Source organism: Chelon labrosus (assembly GCF_963514085.1).
Source record: "Chelon labrosus genome assembly, chromosome: 12".
Lineage (NCBI taxonomy): Eukaryota > Metazoa > Chordata > Actinopteri > Mugiliformes > Mugilidae > Chelon > Chelon labrosus.
The window spans coordinates 13,341,958-13,361,001 of record NC_140345.1 but is presented as its reverse complement, the minus strand read 5'-3'; the positions used below and the strand labels follow the sequence as shown (position 1 = coordinate 13,361,001).

At 41.6% G+C, this 19,044-nt stretch overlaps 4 protein-coding genes across 5 annotated transcripts; 3 read left to right on the top strand and 1 right to left on the bottom strand.

The window, feature by feature from the left end:
* The first annotated feature begins 574 nt into the window (after positions 1-574).
* On the top strand, positions 575-4,442 carry hsc70 (heat shock cognate 70). Of its 2 annotated transcripts, XM_084556869.1 has the most exons (8): positions 575-1,466; positions 1,588-1,793; positions 1,983-2,135; positions 2,210-2,765; positions 2,904-3,106; positions 3,198-3,396; positions 3,486-3,718; positions 3,938-4,442. In XM_084556869.1, exons 1-8 carry the CDS (start codon positions 1,262-1,264, stop codon positions 4,130-4,132), a joined length of 1,950 nt encoding a protein of 649 aa, XP_084412995.1. In that variant the 5' UTR covers positions 575-1,261; the 3' UTR covers positions 4,133-4,442. The 2 variants fall into 2 exon arrangements, with proteins under 2 accessions (XP_084412995.1, XP_084412996.1); XM_084556870.1 differs by lacking the exon at positions 3,486-3,718 and having other exon boundaries at positions 3,198-3,261; positions 4,032-4,442.
* Positions 4,443-4,445: 3 nt separating this feature from the next.
* LOC311496860 (chymotrypsin-like protease CTRL-1) lies at positions 4,446-7,777 on the top strand. The gene is made up of 7 exons (XM_084556872.1): positions 4,446-5,075; positions 5,274-5,377; positions 5,491-5,570; positions 5,646-5,727; positions 5,822-6,002; positions 6,139-6,269; positions 7,510-7,777. Exons 1-7 carry the CDS (start codon positions 4,835-4,837, stop codon positions 7,669-7,671), a joined length of 981 nt encoding a protein of 326 aa, XP_084412998.1. The 5' UTR covers positions 4,446-4,834; the 3' UTR covers positions 7,672-7,777.
* Positions 7,778-8,212: 435 nt separating this feature from the next.
* LOC311496859 (C3a anaphylatoxin chemotactic receptor-like) lies at positions 8,213-9,956 on the top strand. Its single transcript, XM_084556871.1, has 2 exons — positions 8,213-8,240; positions 8,518-9,956. Exons 1-2 carry the CDS (start codon positions 8,231-8,233, stop codon positions 9,591-9,593), a joined length of 1,086 nt encoding a protein of 361 aa, XP_084412997.1. The 5' UTR covers positions 8,213-8,230; the 3' UTR covers positions 9,594-9,956.
* Positions 9,957-13,253: 3,297 nt separating this feature from the next.
* On the bottom strand, positions 13,254-18,970 carry lin37 (lin-37 DREAM MuvB core complex component). Its single transcript, XM_084556623.1, has 9 exons — positions 18,638-18,970; positions 18,336-18,411; positions 18,200-18,250; positions 18,009-18,038; positions 17,353-17,438; positions 17,035-17,195; positions 15,481-15,612; positions 15,135-15,205; positions 13,254-14,366 (listed from the first exon to the last, which is right to left on the bottom strand). The coding sequence occupies exons 1-9, from the start codon at positions 18,669-18,671 to the stop codon at positions 14,279-14,281; spliced, it is 729 nt and encodes a 242-aa protein (XP_084412749.1). The 5' UTR covers positions 18,672-18,970; the 3' UTR covers positions 13,254-14,278.
* Positions 18,971-19,044: the final 74 nt, after the last annotated feature.

Genomic DNA, 19,044 nt, shown 5'->3' with positions numbered 1-19,044 from the left:
AGAGGAGATCAAACGACGGTGTTGAGAGCTGGGCAAAAGCAAAGCATTCCCTTAATTCAGTAAACTCTCAAGTCGCGAACATCTAACTGCGAAAGGTAACCTTGTGAATAAGAAGCATGGCACTCTGGCCTGGCTTTTATAGTCTGTCTTGCTTAATGCTTTGAAAGCCACAAAGTTGTGACTGAATTCCGAAGAAGCGTGGCTTGCATGGTTTCTGCATGAAGCAGACTTCCAACAAGAAACCAGAAAGTCTATCAGCTGTCCCTGCCAACAAACCGCCTACTTGTATGATTCATTTCCATGTAAAAACTGCCTCATTCAAATGTGGTTGTAGGTCAGAAAAAGAATTGCTGTCAGCATGTTCTCTGTGTTACACAACTGGATAACAAGTGATAATTAAATAACATGTCCTGGCTGCAGCAGTTGTGGAATATTACAGGGACACAGTCACGCACAACAGACATACAGAATAAAAAAAGTACATGTAAGAAAACTTGAATCCAGCTGGAAAAATCCTAGGTGTAGATATGTGGAGTAATTTAAACTCTTGGGGTTATTTCACCGTCAGTCTTGTGGTTTTGTCAGAACACGGTCCCAAGCTACGGGAAAAAAGAGGCCTTTGTTGAACTTGTCGCTAATCAAATATGTTTGCTGCTTAACCTCAAAGCTGGAGATTTCTGCGGGTATTTTTGGTCTTTAAGCCGTTCAGTTGTACAAAGGACCAGGAAATTTTGCTCGCAAGTCACCGATAAATGATCCCTGAAGTATCTATGCTGATACTTTATATAGTAACCGTAAGTTATTTGGAGCCAGCTGGTGGAAAATAGACACGTTAATCACTACTGCAGGATGAGTGCATCGCATTTAAAAAAGCCTGACAGAGACACTCAAGTGTTATGTTGCAGAGGGAGGAGAAAAGCAGCATGGATGGGAAATTAAAGGGCAGTGTGACGTAGACAGACATCTGTGGCATCGAGTGTGAGGAAATGCTTAAAGCTGCTATGCCACGAACAGCCCTCTACCACCCACAAGCTGGGCCTCATGATTCTCACGTATCCATGCATCTGAGTTTGACCTACAATGGCTATAAATTGCACATAGCATGCAGGTGCATCCGGATCATAAATAACACTACAAGAAAACACATTTCAAGTACAAAAATTACAATAATATCATAAGTGAAGATGAATATGTGCACTAAACTGGGGTTACACTCTATGTTAAAAGGATTACAAGTACTTGTTTCTTCTGTTCCTCCAAGATGTCTAAAGGACCAGCAGTAGGTATTGATCTGGGTACCACATACTCCTGCGTGGGCATCTTCCAGCATGGTAAAGTTGAGATCATTGCCAATGACCAGGGAAACAGGACCACGCCCAGCTATGTGGCCTTCACAGACACAGAGAGGCTTATTGGAGATGCTGCCAAGAACCAGGTGGCCATGAATCCATCCAACACTGTATTTGGTAAAAACTGAAACAGTCACAAGGCAATACACTAAGAATACTTGACGCCATCTAACTGTGTATGCACTGTCAACTTAACACAGCGTCCTTTTTTTTTTTTCCCCTCTTAAATCTACTTAAGATGCTAAACGTCTGATTGGTCGCAAGTTTGACGATCCTGTGGTGCAATCCGACATGAAACACTGGCCGTTCAAGGTGATAAATGACTCGTCCAAGCCCAAGATGGAGGTCGAATATAAGGGTGAGATCAAGACCTTCTTCCCTGAGGAGATTTCCTCGATGGTCCTAACCAAAATGAAGGAGATCTCTGAAGCTTATCTTGGCAAGGTAGATCAATGCAGAATGCTTGAAATTACATTGAAGTGTTGGTTTTATCCCAATACAAGAGGGTCAGTGACATATTGTAACCGCCGAAAAAATGCATCAAAACGTTTCTCAGCGTTCACAGCATTGATAGCTTAGAGTGGTTTGAACACACAAATGCCACATACCACATGGTGTTGCTCCTATTCACAGGCTGTGAACAATGCAGTTATCACAGTTCCTGCATACTTTAATGACTCCCAGCGACAAGCCACCAAAGATGCCGGAACCATCTCTGGGCTTAATGTGCTGCGCATTATCAATGAGCCTACTGCTGCAGCCATTGCCTATGGCCTGGACAAAAAGGTATAACTAACTACCTTTAACTACTTAAACAGCACTTTTTATGGCACCCTTAGTAATTCTTACAATTTCCTTAGGTTGGTGGTGAGCGTAATGTCCTTATCTTTGACCTCGGAGGCGGAACTTTTGATGTGTCAGTCCTGACTATTGAAGATGGTATCTTTGAGGTCAAATCCACAGCCGGTGACACACACTTGGGTGGTGAGGACTTTGACAACCGCATGGTGAACCACTTCATCGCTGAGTTCAAGCGCAAGTTCAAAAAGGAAATCACCAACAACAAGCGTGCTGTGCGTCGCCTGCGTACAGCCTGCGAGCGTGCCAAGCGCACCCTCTCCAGCAGCACCCAGGCTAGCATTGAGATCGATTCACTTTACGAAGGTACAGATTTCTACACCTCCATCACTCGAGCCCGCTTTGAGGAGCTCAATGCAGACCTGTTCCGTGGAACCCTCGAGCCTGTGGAGAAGGCCCTTAGAGATGCCAAGATGGACAAGGCCCAGATCCATGACATTGTCCTGGTGGGTGGCTCCACACGTATCCCCAAGATTCAAAAGCTACTGCAGGACTTCTTCAATGGTCGGGACCTCAATAAGAGCATCAACCCTGATGAGGCTGTGGCCTATGGTGCAGGTCGGTCTTTACATTAAGCCTAAACTTGTTTTCTGGTCACATTACACATTGCCATTTTTATATGCGAGCTGTTGTCCAAATATGATGAAGTAGTTAATGCTAGTGGCCTTAGTCTCACCATCTGGAAACTCTTCACAGCTGTGCAGGCAGCCATCTTGGCTGGCGATAAGTCTGAGAATGTACAGGACCTGCTCCTGCTGGATGTCACGCCCCTGTCCCTGGGAATTGAGACAGCTGGAGGGGTAATGACTGTCCTTATCAAAAGGAACACTACCATCCCCACCAAGCAAACCCAGACCTTCACCACCTATTCAGACAACCAACCTGGTGTGCTCATTCAGGTAGAGCAACCTTAAAGTTTAAGTTTAACCAGTTTAATGCATGACAGTGTTCCATGACACATCAGAATGTGATATGAATAATTGCTTTCAGGTTTATGAAGGTGAGCGAGCCATGACCAAGGACAATAATATCCTGGGGAAGTTTGAACTGACTGGTATTCCACCTGCTCCCAGAGGAGTCCCTCAGATTGAGGTGACCTTTGACATTGATGCCAACGGCATTCTCAATGTGTCCGCAGTGGACAAAAGCACCGGCAAGGAGAACAAGATCACCATCACTAATGACAAAGGTATAATCATGCTTTACATACTTATACTGAAAGAATGTGGTACATGAACATAGGAAACATATTTGGCTTTGTGTTTCATCTTTCAACAGGGCGATTGAGCAAGGAGGATATTGAGCGCATGGTGCAAGAGGCAGAGCAGTTCAGGGCCGAGGATGAGGTCCAGAGAGAAAAGGTCACAGCCAAGAACTCCCTCGAATCTCTGGCCTTCAATATGAAGAGCACAGTAGAGGATGAGAAGCTCCAAGACAAGATCAGCCCTGAGGACAAAAAGACAATTGTGGACAAGTGCAACGAAGTCATTGCCTGGCTTGACAGGAACCAGGTAAACATACGCTGACGTGAGTCTTTATCACAGCCATGCCAGAGGTTCCTCTTTGGGTGAGGTTGTGAAAGCGCAGTGAGTCATACTGTGATAAACAGCGTGAAGCAATTTCCCACTTCAGCAGCACTCACATTCTATACATTGTCTGCTGAGCAGATAGACTTCCGATCCGTGAAGTCTTCTGTCACACTGAACTGATTTGTTCCCTTTGTCACTCAGACGGCGGAAAAGGATGAGTACGACCACCAGCAGAAGGAACTGGAGAAGGTGTGCAACCCCATCATCTCCAAGCTGTACCAAGGGGGTACGCCAGGAGGAATGCCTGGTGGTATGCCAGGAGGAATGCCCGGTGGCTTCCCTGGTGGAGCTGGAGGTGGCTCTTCTTCTGGCCCAACTATCGAGGAGGTCGACTGAGCGTTCAGTGGACAGTGCTTTAATCTCATAAATCAACATTTACTGATCAATACCTAATACACGCCCAAGAAATACTACATCACAGGTTTATCTCTATTTAAATTCCTCCCAAATAGTTAGTAATTCTAAGTTAAATCTAACACTTACACACAGCACTTCCAATATCCAGTCACATATTTCTCCCTCTCCCCACTTACAGGTATGATTTGCATATCACCTTCCAAAAAAGTCAAATCTGTCAAAATCAATAAAGATCCCCAAAATCTGTGTGTTTCTATTTATCTGTATTTGTTTAAACCATCACATTTTTCTAAACTCTGACACAACACAAACATTAATGCACAAAAAGGTATGCACAGAGAGAGTTGACGTGCAGATGATGAAACTTGCAGATAAAATTGGTTCCTGTTAACAGCACACAAAAGTTTTGATAACAATCTTTTCTTTCCTGTGTATTAACTAGTCCTTCTCACAGAGAACATTGCCACTTCAAGATTGTGTTCAAAATTAGATGGTGTGGTGATAAAAAAATCAGGTCAGGTATTTATCTGTGTTCTCTGCTTGTTGTTTGTGGCCATACGTGAGGTCTGAAGGTGCAAGTGAGGCTGCATAAAGTTCAACATACCAAATTTGGTGGAAACAGATCGTTTATGCTGCATACGTGGCAATACCGTGATGTTTCTTCGCTCTAACTGAATTACAATGCAGCAGTTTGTCTTTCTAAAAAACATTTTGGTAAGCATCTGTGGTGCTTATCACCAGATGGCCTCTTCTCAGACAGAAGCAGGTGGGGCTACATGGAGGGACATACATGGAACTCATGGTAAAGCACATATAAAAAGCCAGAGTTCCACAGAGCTGAGACTCAGGGACGTGAATCTCATCCGAGACGCAGCCATGTTCTTGCTCATTAGTTGTTTTGCTCTTGTTGCCTCTTCACTGGGTGAGTTGTCATGACAATTGATTTACTAACATACAAGCAAAATTATCTGCGGGGAAATCTGTAGGTTACATTCTTTTGGTTTGTCTTCGAAGCGACTGTCAAGATTCAAAGTGCAAACACACGTTTTAACACTCAATACCGTGTGCCATATTTTGGGACAAGCAAATCATCATTTTGTTTTGTGTCACTGGGCCTCAGGGTGTGGAGTGCCCGCTATCAAGCCCCAAGTGAGTGGATACAACAAGATTGTAAACGGGGAGACTGCAGTGTCTGGGTCCTGGCCCTGGCAGGTTTCACTTCAGGTAGTCTAAGTAAATTCATTCTCCTCATTCGGATTAAGTACAATACAGGCTACAGCACCCGATTAATTCGGACTAAGTAAAACCGTTGCGAATGTGAACTTTCTAAATTCTAGGATGGTTCTGGATTCCACTTCTGTGGAGGATCTCTGATCAACCAGTACTGGGTTGTCACTGCTGCTCATTGCCGTGTCTCGTAAGTAACTTGATATGTTCCAACACAATAAATCCAGCCCTTTCTGATTACTCTTCTATTTTGCATTTTCTCCAGCCCCAGAAACCACCGTGTTATTCTGGGAGAGCATGATCGTCAGTACAACAGCGAGCAAATCCAAGTCAAGACCATTGCCAGGGTAAGAAACGACATAACGCACCACAGGTTTCTTTGTGAAATATAACTCCTTGTCTGACTTTATATTCATTTGACCTCCTCACCTCTCCATCCAGGCCATCACTCACCCCTACTACAACACCCAGAACTTTAACAATGACATCACCCTTCTGAGGCTGTCCTCCCCTGTACAGATGACATCCCGTGTGTCCCCTGTGTGCCTGGCTTCCTCCAGCACAAGCATTCCCTCTGGAACCAAATGCGTCACCACTGGGTGGGGCAGGACTGGGCAAACCTGTGAGAAAGCAATGAGATATCTCACATCTTTTTACAGAGAGCTTAACGTTACCGACATAAACTACTTAGTTTATGTTCTGGAAAGGGAGACGTATTTGGGCAGATAGTCTAACCTCCATTTTTGCTGCGTTCCCAGCGAGCCCTCGCTACCTTCAGCAGACTGCCCTGCCTCTGCTTAGCCCTGACCAGTGCAAGCAGTACTGGGGCTACAACAGAATCACTGATGCCATGATCTGTGCTGGTGCTTCTGGTGTGTCCTCCTGTCAGGTAACCACCACTTCAAAACCTGAAATACACATTTTATAATAAAAGTAGGCAGCCAGTCCCAAAGATTTTCATGAAGCTACCACACTGATTGAGAGTAGGACTCACTGACGAATGTCCTTGCATTTATGTATGTCATAAACTGGATGTCTGTGGTGACATTTCTGCACATTATCACAAGTCTGGCACAGTTAGTACTATGTACTTCATCAGCCAGCAATTACCTTTTTACCCCCAGTTTCTCTAATGCTAGAGTGGCAAGTGAACATTACTACAGGCAAAAAAACAAAACAAAAAAACAATGGCCATAAGGTATCACCAGTGCTGTGCGTGAATGAACTGTGAACTGAACGCACCATTTTCCCACCTGTGAGCGCAGACTGAGTTTTGCTCAGTTTGGGGGGAAATAACACATCCCGTTCAGGAAATAAAAAAGAAAAAAAGTTTCATGACAGCTGTCAGTCGACGTGAGATTTACAGCATACAGCATGGCTGGTGCAGAGAAGCTGCCTCCCGTACCTCAGCAGCAGCTGATCCACACCAACAGTTGAGTCATTTCCTAGTATATGGCATCAGTGGTTAGTGAAAAAAAGAAGAAGTAATAAGAAATATGAAATATGAAGGGTTGGGGATGGATGGAGTTCAAAATTAAAATTAGAATTAAAATGTGATCTATGAACTTGAACTACTTCAATTTTATCTGTGCGAATTGTACTTTGAACTAGTTCTTGTTTAGTGTGACCTTGCACAACACTGGGGCAAACTCAGGTGAAACTGACGGATCTCTGGAAAGTGAGGTTTAAAAAGGCAGCTGCAGTTACCACTCATGGTCAATGGTGGCGCCAAAGAGAACGAAACAGAGATCTTCGCAAATGGGTCTTTAAAGTCAGAAACATACAAACTTAAAGTCACTAGTTGATTAATAAACAGGAAGCACATATTGACAGATAATTGAATTACATACTCAGAACATTTACATGGTCATGAATAGGTCGGGGATTGCGTAACACGTGTTACAATTGTGCAATTTCTGTGCACACAGAAAGGGCCGTTCATAGAATTTGTTCACAAACTGCAAGTAATGCAAGTTATAATTTCTTGGAAATAAAACAAGGTTACTAAGATCACTTTATCAGTTCAGCATAGGCTATCTGTTTTTTGAAAAACATATCAAACAGGTGACGGATGAAAATGACATCCTGTTATCTAGGTCAACTAAAAAAAAATGTTTATTTTATTTCAGGGTGACTCCGGCGGCCCTCTGGTCTGTCAGAACGGTAGCGTGTGGTCCCTTGTGGGCATTGTGTCCTGGGGAACCTCTAACTGCAACGTGCGCACCCCTGCCGTGTATGCCCGTGTGTCCTATCTGCGCCGCTGGATCGACCAGACCGTTGCTTCCAACTGATGAGCAAACACACATAAAATCTTCACCGCCCACATGTTTACAGGTTACTCACCGCACCGTAGATAACAGATACCACACAGCATGAAAATCAACTGGACACTGAACATTAAACAAGCATTAAACCCTCAAAACGACCAATGTCTGTTTGTGTGAATGTGGTGATGGATGAAGGGTATGACGCATGCATCCATTTAGGAGTGGCATGACACATCTAGGTAGTCACAAACAAACACTTTTCAGTGCAATGTCACGTGCAACACGAGAGCACAGCAACACACACAACCCACGAGAAGCCTGTCCTAGCTCTTGATAACACCTCATCAGAACGGTGTTCAACGTTCATCCAGCTTCAGGAATTTTCATGCACTTTGCATGATATTAAAAACGGCCTACGTTCGTGTTTTTCCACTCCCTGTGCATGGCTGTACTGTCTCATTGGCAGCTGCATGCACAAAGAAGGAGGAGTAAATAGACAGAGAGAGAGAGAGAGAACAAGTGAAGACGGCATCAGATAGTGATCAGCCTAGAATAAAGACAGACTGTCACTGCGACCAGAAAGATGGGGACTGGTAAGACACTTCAAAAATTAAACAGCATTGCTTTTGATTTGCTTCAGCAGAGAGCTGATATGTCAAATGTTTCTTGCTGAACTTCTCTAGAATGTTTTTAAATAGATAATCATTTCTGTCACAGTGCTTTTATCACAACAGAAGCTATGTGAAATGCAGTTTATTACAAATCATTCCACAACTGCTTCGTCCATTCTAGTGGGAGCAGTAGGACAGGGCATGCAGATTGTGATGAAATTACGGATGTTGGCACTGAAATACTTTCCTGTTTGTTTAGATGCCAACACTTCCACTACGGATGCATCCTCTGGACTGGATGACATTACCAAACACACACGCACAGTCTCTCTTGTCATGTACTGCGTGGCTTTTATAGTTGGGACTATTGGTAATGGTCTAGTTATCTACGTGACGGGCTTCCGGATGAAGAGGACGGTCAACTCAGTCTGGTTTCTCAACTTGGCCCTGGCTGACTTCCTCTTTACAGGCTTCTTGATTTTCTCAATCATTTCCCTCCGGCAGGAGGGCCGCTGGCCTTTTGGAAATTTCATGTGCAAGCTCAACACCTTTGTGACTGTAGTCAACATGTTTGCCAGTGTCTTTCTTCTGGCGGCCATAAGTCTTGACCGTTGCTTCTCCATTTGGATGGTGGTGTGGGCACAAAACAAGCGCACCGTCCGCAAAGCTCAGCTAATAAGTGCTGCTATCTGGGTGGCTGCTGGGTTCTGCAGCACGCCTTATGCCAGTTTTCGCAGTACTGTTGAGCATAACGAGGCATGGTGGTGTGGTTATTTTAATGCAACCCCTGAACAAATCAAGACCCTCCCCATTTTTCGCTTTGTTGTCGGTTTTCTCATTCCATTCCTGGTAATACTTGTCTCTTATGTTGCCATAGCCATCCGTGCAAGGAACCTGCAGAAGACAAGGAAGCAGAGATCTCGGCGAATCATTTTCTCCGTCATTTTTGCATTCTTCATCTGCTGGTTGCCTCTGCATGTCATTTACTTTATAGAATCTCATGGTAACCCCGCTTACCAAGGCATTGTTCAAGTCGTAGGTTCTTTGGCTGCGAGTCTGGCTTTTATGAACAGCTGCCTGAATCCCATCCTCTACGTTTTCATGTGCGATGAATTCCAGAAGAAGCTCAAGACATCCATATGTTTTGTGCTAGAGAGTGCCCTGGTGGAGGACCACCTGTCGCTGATATCCCCCCGCAGCCTGTCGTCACACTTTTCACGAATGTCTAGAAAGTCGGACTCAGCTTCACCCACGGAGAAGAAAGACACAGCCAATGCCTTGATCTTCACAGAATGCAAAGCGGTCTTCACTGATGAGACAGGAAGCAGTGAATAAGATCTCCACATTCGACAACCGATGCACGTCGAAAGTGTTTTTTGGACACAAAATTTGTAACAACAGACAAACAGATTAGTTGAAAATGACCTGTATCTTTAAAGTGATTCATCTGAGAAAATAAATGACTCATTTTTTTGTTTTTTGTTGTTAACATGTTTTTATACTGATGAACCTTCACGTGTGTTTGCAGGTGTTTTCATTTATGACTTATAACAGGTGACAGATAAAATCCACAACAACTTCCTACTTTCTTGCTTGTACAAGCAAGAAAGTAGGAAGTTGTTGTGGATTTTACAACTTTCTTGCTTGTTCAAGCAGTTTAACGTCACTTCTTCAACCATATTATTCTTCATCTCTAGATAGAGATGATAGATTAAATGACTTATTTTTATTGTTGTTGTGTTAACATGTTTTTATACTGATGCACCTTCACATGTGTTTTCAGGCATTTTCATTTATGACTGATAAAACTTCCCACTTTCCTGCTTGCACAAGTATGTGGAAACAGCTTCAATTTGTATACTTGTCATTTGATGACGACATGTAAAGATAAATGTTTTGCACCTGCAAGTTGTAGCTTTCAAGATATCAGACACGGAATCGCTTTAAATGCACTCGAGAGCAGTCTATGAAGTTTTTTTTTTGCATGTTTTTCATGTGATGATCTATGGTGACATTAATGATACTGTAACAGGAAATTCATTTGGACTTTGTACATTTATGAACAGTCAATAAAAATGTATTTTTGACGATTAGAACAAATGTTTTGGTCTATCTGCATGACAAACATGAGTTCACACTGCATACCACAGCATAGAGGAAGGAAGTCACAGGACAGCCCAGTGCACAAGCTGTTTGTTCATTTGCAAAACTTGACATATCCTGCTAATCACATTTCCTTCACATACTTCCACACATTCAAAAACACATTAAAAATCTGTTAAAAATCTGAAAATGAAGAATTATTTCAGCCGTAGGTAATTGAGATTATTTTAATGCATTTACTCATTGTATATAAGCAACCCATCTACCACAGACACTTAAGGTGCGGTAAATGACGTTTTGTGGGGGAGGGGGTGTCAAAAGAAGAATTTAATTGGAAATATGTCTCCATACTGTGCACATGACAATAAACTGTTTGAATCTTTTGGTAGCTCTTTTGGCACAACAGCATCAGCTCTCCTCAGTCTCCGTATACTACACAAAGACAAGACAAATCAAAAAGTAGTAGAAGTGACTTAGTCTTTGCAGCCGTACTGTTGCACTCTGCTAATACAACAACTTGTCTATTACAGTGGCTTCATTCTTAATAGAGGTCATGCTGTAGTGCATTTCAAAAAATATTCAGTTCTGTGGATTACATTAGTGGTTTGTCTTATGTACATGTCTTTCTAACAAAACTACATTCAGCACTTTTCATTTACTTGCTCATTTCAAACTGAAAATGTTGTAGTACAGGGGATGAATATTATTGTTTCGATTCTTGTCTGAAATGCAAATTGCTCTCTCAATCAGGCATCTATTTCTCTCATTCTAAAAAAAGACAAGGACCCCTTAGCCTGTGCCTCTTTTCGCCCTATAAGTTTACTAAATGTTGATTTTAAAATACTGTCTAAGCTTCTGGCCCTTTGTCTAGACTCTATTCTCCCAACTATCATCTCACCAGACCAAACAGGGTTTATATGCAATAGACACTCTTTCTCCAACCTTAGACAGGTATTCAATACCATTTACAATCCCTCCATCTCTCACACGGAAGAAGCTCCATGGATGCTGAGAAAGCTTTTGATAGCGTGGAGTGGAACTATCTGTTTTACACTCTTGGAAAATTTGGGTTTGGGGAGAAATATGTATCCTGGATTAAATTGCTTTACTCCTCCCCACAAGCCTCAGTTAGAACCAATAACATTCAATCTGGGTACGTTCATCTCCATCGCTCTACGAGACAAGGTTGTCCTCTAAGTCCTCTTCTTTTCGCAATTGCCATTGAACCCCTTGCTGTGGCACTTCGTTGTGACCCTGATATCTCTGGTATACACAGAGACGGTATTGAATTGAAAGTTTCTCTGTATGCTGATGATTTACTCCTCTTTCTTTCCAACCTCTCTGTTTCTATACCTGCCGCCCTGGTCTGTCTTGAGTCCTTTAGTCAAATATCTGGCTATAAATTAAATCTTACTAAGAGCGAGATATTCCCTGTTAATACAGCTGCTCAGACATTCCCTTTACACAACCTGCCTTTCAAAGTAGCCCATCATAGCTTTAAATATCTTGGAATTCATGTCACTCACAAATTTAAAGACCTTTTCAAGGCAAATTTTGCTCCCTTGCTATCTAAAACTCAAGAGGACTTTGAACGTTGGTCTCTTCTCAGTTTGTCTTTGGCCGGTCGTGTCAATTCTGTGAAGATGACTACTCTCCCATGTTTTTCTTATGTTTCAATCTGTCCCCATTTTCCTCCCTCTTTTTTTCCATAAATTGGACAGTCTAATTTTAGAATTCATTTGGAATAAAAAGGTCCCTTGGTTGCATAAACAACATGTACAGAGACCCAAACCACTTGGGGGGTTGGCTCTTCCAAATATGACATTCTATTACTGGGCTGCTAATATTAGAATTTTAAAGTTTTGGCTCCAATATGAAACTTTAGATCACGCGCCCACTTGGGTAACCATGGAGGCATTTTCTACTAAACCAGTTTCATTGAAGGCTTTGGTGCATTCTTCTACTTTATCCTCCACTTCTCCGTACAGTAAGAATGTGCTTGTGAGAATTTCTCTTAGAATTTGGGCTCAATTCAAACGCTGTTTTGGTTTACAATCTTTCTCCATCCAAGCTCCAATAGCCAATAATCATGCTTTCCCTCCATCACTTGTAGACAATGCTTTTTTAATTTGGTCCAATCAAGGCATAGTATCATTTCAGGATTTATACATTAACAACACCTTTGCGTCCTTCCAACAGCTCTCTGAGCAGTTCTCACTCCCTAAACATCACTTTTTTAGATACCTACAAGTTCGTAGTTTTGCTCGCACAGCCTTCCCAAATTTCCCCAATTTGCCCAACGAGTCACCTCTTGATAGGTTTTTCAAATCTAGTTACTCATTGAAATTCAGATATTTATAATCAAATTCTGTCTCTTCGTCCAGATCCACTGGATAACATAAGGGCCTTGTGGCAAGAGGATTTGGGGGAGGAGTTATCTGAGGTTTTGTGGGACGAAATTCTTAGTCGTGTGCATAAATCTTCAATATGTGCGCGCCATGGCCTTATTCAGTGCAAAATTCTGCACCGTACGTATTACACTAAAGAGAGGCTGGCTAAGATCTACAAAGATATATCTCCAGAATGCGATAGATGCAAGCAAACCCCAACCAATTTAATTCATATGTTTTGGCTCTGCCCATCTCTGTGTAACTACTGGACGGACATTTTTAAAACTATTTCAGACATAGTTGAAGAGAGGATTGAGCCGAATGCTCTCACTGCATTGTTCGGTGTCTCCTCCTTTGTACCTTCCCTATCACAATCTAATAGAGATGTTATTGCCTTTGTCACCTTATTAGCAAGAAGACTAATTTTAACTAAATGGAAGTTAAGAACCCCCCCCTTGTCATGCACGCTGGTTGGCGGATGTTCTTTATTTCCTTCAATTGGAAAAAATCAGACGTTCTACAAGGAGTTCTTCTCAAAAATTTTGGAAGGTATGGGGCCCACTTTTTCTTTATTTTGAGAGTACTAGTTTCTCACATATTCCTGACTAGGACTAGACTGGCCTTAACCTAGCAATATGTCATATGTTATGCTCTGTTGGGGTGGCTACCTATTGTAAGGTTTTGCTGAATTTGGATATTGTATATGTGTCTGTGTTTTTGTATTTAATCCTCATTACTGACTGTGGGGGGTTGTTGTGTTTTGGTCTGATTTGATTTATTGTTGTTTATTTTATTTTGTGTATGTAAGCAAAAAAGGTAACTTGTTTTTGCACAGATATATTTTTTTAACTGCTTTTGTATTGTCTTGAAATTAATAAACAAACTTGGGAAAAAACAAAAGAAATGCAAATTGCTGTAACCTCCATTAAGTATTACAACGGAGATTTATTAAATCACATTCACATTCAAGTAAGAAATGTAATCTGAGACATGTTCACAGTTTTGGGGATTTCACCTCTGACTAATAAAGAACCAACAAGCCACAAGTGTAACCTAATGAACGAGCGAGGATTATTTTATCTGTAGGCTACTCTTATGGAAGACTTAAATCCTCTAAGCGATCCTCTTGGTTTATACTAGCTATACTAGTATATTACCAGCTGTTGTGTTCCTTTAGAATAGCGTCATTAAAGAAGTAAACCTTGAGGTAGAAGAAATCACAAAAGACTTTAATAGTTGTTGTTGAGGATGCACAAGTCACAAGAGTGTCTAGAAAATATTAATAACTAGTCATTTAACTTATTCACACATCAACACTGAGTTTTCATGAATTAAACATCCCACGCGACCCTAGAAGACACTCACACACACACACAAGGAACTGTAACATTTGCTGCAATGCAGAGGATGAGAAGTATTTTAAGGCTCAAGGTTCTGTTAATGCTCTCCTGTGAGTCTGATCGTGTAGAAGGCAGGTGTATTCAAACATAGACTGTGTACGGTCATGAAGTCTATTCTGGCAGCCAGTTAGCGATCATAGAGCTCTTTCATTTCTTTAAGGATCTTGATACTCTCGCTGTATCTTAACTGGTTCTTGTTGGAGCACTCCTTCCATCTAGAAAACAAACAAAAAAAACCAAAACTAAATAAACAGATCAGTATGGGTAAGCGCAACTCATTTCAAACTTACGAGCGATTGTTCAAAAATGAAGCTCACAAACACACTAATGTCAACTACACATCATAACCGAACTTTCTAAATACTCATGTTCAAAACTATTTTCCTGGAAATGACCTTGGTTTAACAGAGACAGGCTGGTTGCTGTGTAATTTCCAGTTTACCAATGACTCATACTGCCTTTATATCCTTTAAAGTGCACGCACTCAACCCACGCTTCTTCTAGTATACAAATTGTCGAGTCAATATGTAAAAATACTTGGGAAATAAGCCTGTTTCGGAATGAAACAAGGGTGCAACACAAACATAGAAGGTCAGCTATTTTGATTTTTAGTCTCTCTTTTTCAGCCGTAATTTCAGTTACTGAACCTGTGAACAAGGTAAACAAGCAGTGGACTGTATGAAGGCTCTGAAGAATTAATACAATTAAAATTACTGTTAATATTCATTATTATTATTATTATTATTTTCCACACGGGCCAACTTGTACCTCTAATGTGATTTAACAGTTAACTGTGCACAAGGAAGTTAAGATTCATCAGTCAAGTCAAGAGAATAAATAGAATAAACGTCTAAATAAAGATTATATTATTACCAGAGGTGATGACTTCACCAATGTGGGTTATGTTCAATGCGCTGTGAATGATTATGTTCAATTAAAGAGCAAATTACGGTGCATCTGAAAAATGTTCACAAAGAACATACTTATGCCTGATCTTTTTCCACCGTTCCATGTGGTCACACAGGAGAGAACCTGACGGAGCAACATCTGCCACCTGTAAAAATACAGTTACACCTCATTAAGATATGAGTCATTGTAGGTATACCACAAAAAACATTTTTAGTGACTCCAATATCAGCTGCATGAGATCACAAGATAAAGAACAGTGTAGGCGTATATAAAACTGGATATATATAAGTACGTTTCCAATACAAAGCAGCAGCAGCTACATGGTCAATAGCAAACTAATGTACAATATACAAGCAATTTGCTTATGAATTGATTAACTTGATGTACTGGATATCACAATGCAAGTATCACATATTGAACCTTGGTATCAGTGGTTTTTTCTGTCTGTGGGATCCTGAGGTTGACGGGTTCACCTGTGGAGGTAACTGGGCACGAGGTCGGAGGAGGAAGTCGGAACACATTTTGAACTTTACCGTTGATCATGTCTGTAACCTGGGAAAAAAGAACGAATCAAAAACACTCAACACAGCTGAGTAGTTACTTATGCTAAATTATTCCTTGTGTTACGTTGCACAGAGACTGTGGCCACGTTTACACGTACGAAAATGATCTTTTCCCTCTCCGTTTTCCCTGGCATCGTTTCAAGAAATATCTGCGTCCACACAGGTCCGTTTCACCACGACTGAAAACGCTACTTCATATTCCAGGCCTATAGGTGGCACTGTTTCGGTTTCAGAAATTCACCAAAAACGGAGAGGAAGAGGCGGAGCATGCGCATAAAGCTTGAGCGCTGTTTACAAATCGGCTTTAGAAGAAACCAAACTCAAGGAGAAATGATATTTTGCCCTAGTAACCATAATAGGCTCAATATCTTCTCCAGCAGGAACACGAGCATGTAGTCCACCATTGTTGTTGATGTTGTTATGAGACGTCTCGCGGGATATAAGTGGTGGAAGGCTCGAGGGGTGTGGCGATGACATCATCGTTTTCTCCGAACCCCGTTTCTCCCAGTTGACACGGCAACACATAACCGAGCGTTATTAGAAATCTCCACTTTGGCCGGAGTTTTTAGAAATAATCGTTTTCTGTGATAAAAACGGGGTTTTCGTGTAAATGAGAGGCCAAACCGCAGGGGAATAGCTGCGTCTTCCCTTCGTGTAAACGGGGCCTGTAGCACGTACTCATGTGAATACTTCCTTTTATGTTCACTGCACTGCCTCCAAGAAAATCTTACTTAGAGCAAATTACAAAATCAAAACTCAAAACGGATTTCCCTCTTGGGGGTTTAGTTATGCACATAAACAGAATCTAGCTGAACTGTCTGTTTTCGTTTCATCTGCAGGACACGAATCTGGGGTTAAGAACACAATATTGTGGCTCTTACTACACAACTGTAGTAAGAGCCACAATCTTTGTACTGAACTGAAACAAACCTCAAACCAAACAGTGACACTAAGAACGAGAATCACTCAGGAAGGAGGCCGTTTCATTTTCTTAAACTTTTCATTTAAAAAAAAAAAAATGGGTGTCAGCTATTTTTCATACTATTCTCAGAGGGCGGGTGTTTGGGGCATTTTGTGTATTTAAGAATAAGAAAAACCTTTATTAGGAAAAGGTGAAGAAAAACACCTTACCTTATTATTGGATTAAGACAAGATAAGACATGTTTATTGATCCCACGTATGGGAAATTAACTTGTCACTTGGATTATCTTTAAACTTAAAACTTTTTGATTACAGACTATTTTGTCTGCTCAATTTAGTTTCCCTTGCTCATTTATCATTACGCTCATCATCCTCTTTCATAATGGTGAGGTATAATTTAAAACTTTTATTTATTATTTTGCTCTATTTCTATAATTTGCATATTCAAAATGCAGTGCAACTAGTCCAACACAAACATTTATGGCCTTACCTCTTCTTCCATCATGCTGTGTGGGGAACTTGGGGAGGCAGCTGGCTCTCGAACAGAGGGATTGTTTCGCATCCAAGCACGGCATATGGGATACAGCGGGGTGTTGGTGTTGAACTGAGCCAGATCCACACTGCGATCAAACAACTTAATGATGTATGCATCTGGTAAAGGGAGATAGGCAGGGCAAAGAAAGATAAATTAAAGGTTAGACGTTATACAATGAAGCAGAAGGTCCAGTGGTAACAGTCAATGCAGTGCAACAAGGACAAATTCTTCTTCTTATTGTTATTACTTCTCAGCATTTTTCACTAGATTTACTTTGTTTATGCTGATTGCTCTCTGGAATTCCCTCGTCCATTTCTTTCCGCTTCTTTCTCCGGTGCTGTGGAAACCGAGCTGAGGGTCTGCAAAAAAATTCAAACAAGGTTGAGGACATTTCATTCATTCATTCATTCATTCATCTTCTATACCCGTTTAGTCCTGTTAAGGGTCACGGGGGTCTGCTGGAGCCTATCCCAGCTGTCATCGGGCGAGAGGCGGGGGTACACCCTGGACAGGTCGCCAGTCCATCGCAGGGCCACAGACAGAGACAGACAACCATTCACACTCACACCTACGGCCAATTTAGAATCACCAATTAACCTAATGAGCATGTCTTTGGACGGTGGGAGGAAGCCGGAGAACCTGGAGAGGAACCCACGCAGACACAGGGAGAACACGCAAACTCCACACAGAAAGGCCAGCCGGCCCATGGATTCGAACCGGTGACCTTCTCGCTGTGAGGCATCAGCGCTAACCGGTTGAGGACATTTCCAGAATTATAATTAACATATTATTGCCTATTATTGTGCACAACTAACTTTGAAAAACACGGAAAGGACTAGATCACAGTTTGAGCCACAAACATAAAACACGCTAAAGTCTTTATCTATTTATGTAACAGCCAGCTGAGGTTGAGAAATCAAGACACTTGCCTTTTCCCAGCAGACGATGGAGACAAATCCCTAGAAAGAGAGTAGGAAACGAAGTCTCGTGAGAAACGCTCTCCATACTTTGATTTGTGTTCAAATAATATAACAGATAGTAACAGTCACCACTGTAGTACACCATTCACTCTATAAAATAATAATAATAAACATTTAAAAATCAAATTACTAGTCCATACTTGTTTAAAGAGTCTGTCGTCATTTTTCCAGAATCACTCTCATTTTGCTCCCTGTTTAAAGTACAATATTAGTTTAAACATCACACAGAGTGGCGACAATTATTAAACATACACATACACCAGTGAGTTTACCAACCTCTCATTTTCACTTTTCTCCACCAGCCCCTTCAACACCGCGTCCAATCTGCTGCGAGCGCCCGTCCCGTCGACATCTGCAGTGTTTGCATGGATAAAATAAATAAATAAATAACTTGCAGACTACTACAACTACAATTTATGTGAATGTGAGAGACATTAGCATCCTGTATTATTTAGTTTTGGATATATTATTTGCTACTGTATGTGACTATACTGGCAAATGTTTTACAGGACCTTTGAGTTACATGAACTTTGATCAACATGTTTGCGTTTTCCTGGCATTTTTGAAAAATCACATACCTGGCCTTTCAGTCTTGATCTTGACGTGGTGCATTATCTCCGCCTTTCTGTCAATCCTTTGCGGTACTTAGAAATGAAGAAAACACGGTCACCGAGGGTAACCCAAATACGGTCTTTGGATTGATAACGGCTGCCGGTCGATTGTTTGCTTACGACAACGGTAGCTAGCTAGCCGATTACAAACAGTTAGCCACCTCCTGCATTAGCCGCTAACATTAATTATAACTGGTTCGCGTTCACCTGTTATAGCACGTTGCTTAATAGCAGTTAACCCTGGCGTTTTGTGTGTATTTACGTAAAATACACTTAAAAGTGTTCGTGTTATTATACCGTACCTAACAGCCAGGCTACCGTTGCTAAGTTAGCTTGTTTTTGACAAACGGACAGACTTTCCTCTTCCGCGCGCT

What these genes read in the sequence shown, in the direction of transcription:
- hsc70 (XM_084556869.1), top strand. Translation starts at nt 1,262, where the DNA reads ATGTCTAAAGGACCAGCAGTAGGTATTGATCTGGGTACCACATACTCC. An exon ending in GGCTGTGGCCTATGGTGCAG is followed by an intron (nt 2,766 to 2,903) that starts GTCGGTCTTTAC and finishes AACTCTTCACAG; the next exon opens with CTGTGCAGGCAGCCATCTTG. An exon ending in CACCATCACTAATGACAAAG is followed by an intron (nt 3,397 to 3,485) that starts GTATAATCATGC and finishes ATCTTTCAACAG; the next exon opens with GGCGATTGAGCAAGGAGGAT.
- LOC311496860 (XM_084556872.1), top strand. Translation starts at nt 4,835, where the DNA reads ATGCAGCAGTTTGTCTTTCTAAAAAACATTTTGGTAAGCATCTGTGGT. An exon ending in GGGCAGGACTGGGCAAACCT is followed by an intron (nt 6,003 to 6,138) that starts GTGAGAAAGCAA and finishes CTGCGTTCCCAG; the next exon opens with CGAGCCCTCGCTACCTTCAG. An exon ending in CTGGTGTGTCCTCCTGTCAG is followed by an intron (nt 6,270 to 7,509) that starts GTAACCACCACT and finishes ATTTTATTTCAG; the next exon opens with GGTGACTCCGGCGGCCCTCT.
- lin37 (XM_084556623.1), bottom strand. Translation starts at nt 18,671, where the DNA reads ATGCACCACGTCAAGATCAAGACTGAAAGGCCAG. An exon ending in GATCAAGACTGAAAGGCCAG is followed by an intron (nt 18,412 to 18,637) that starts GTATGTGATTTT and finishes CAAACACTGCAG; the next exon opens with ATGTCGACGGGACGGGCGCT. An exon ending in GAGCAATCAGCATAAACAAA is followed by an intron (nt 17,196 to 17,352) that starts GTAAATCTAGTG and finishes TCCCTTTACCAG; the next exon opens with ATGCATACATCATTAAGTTG.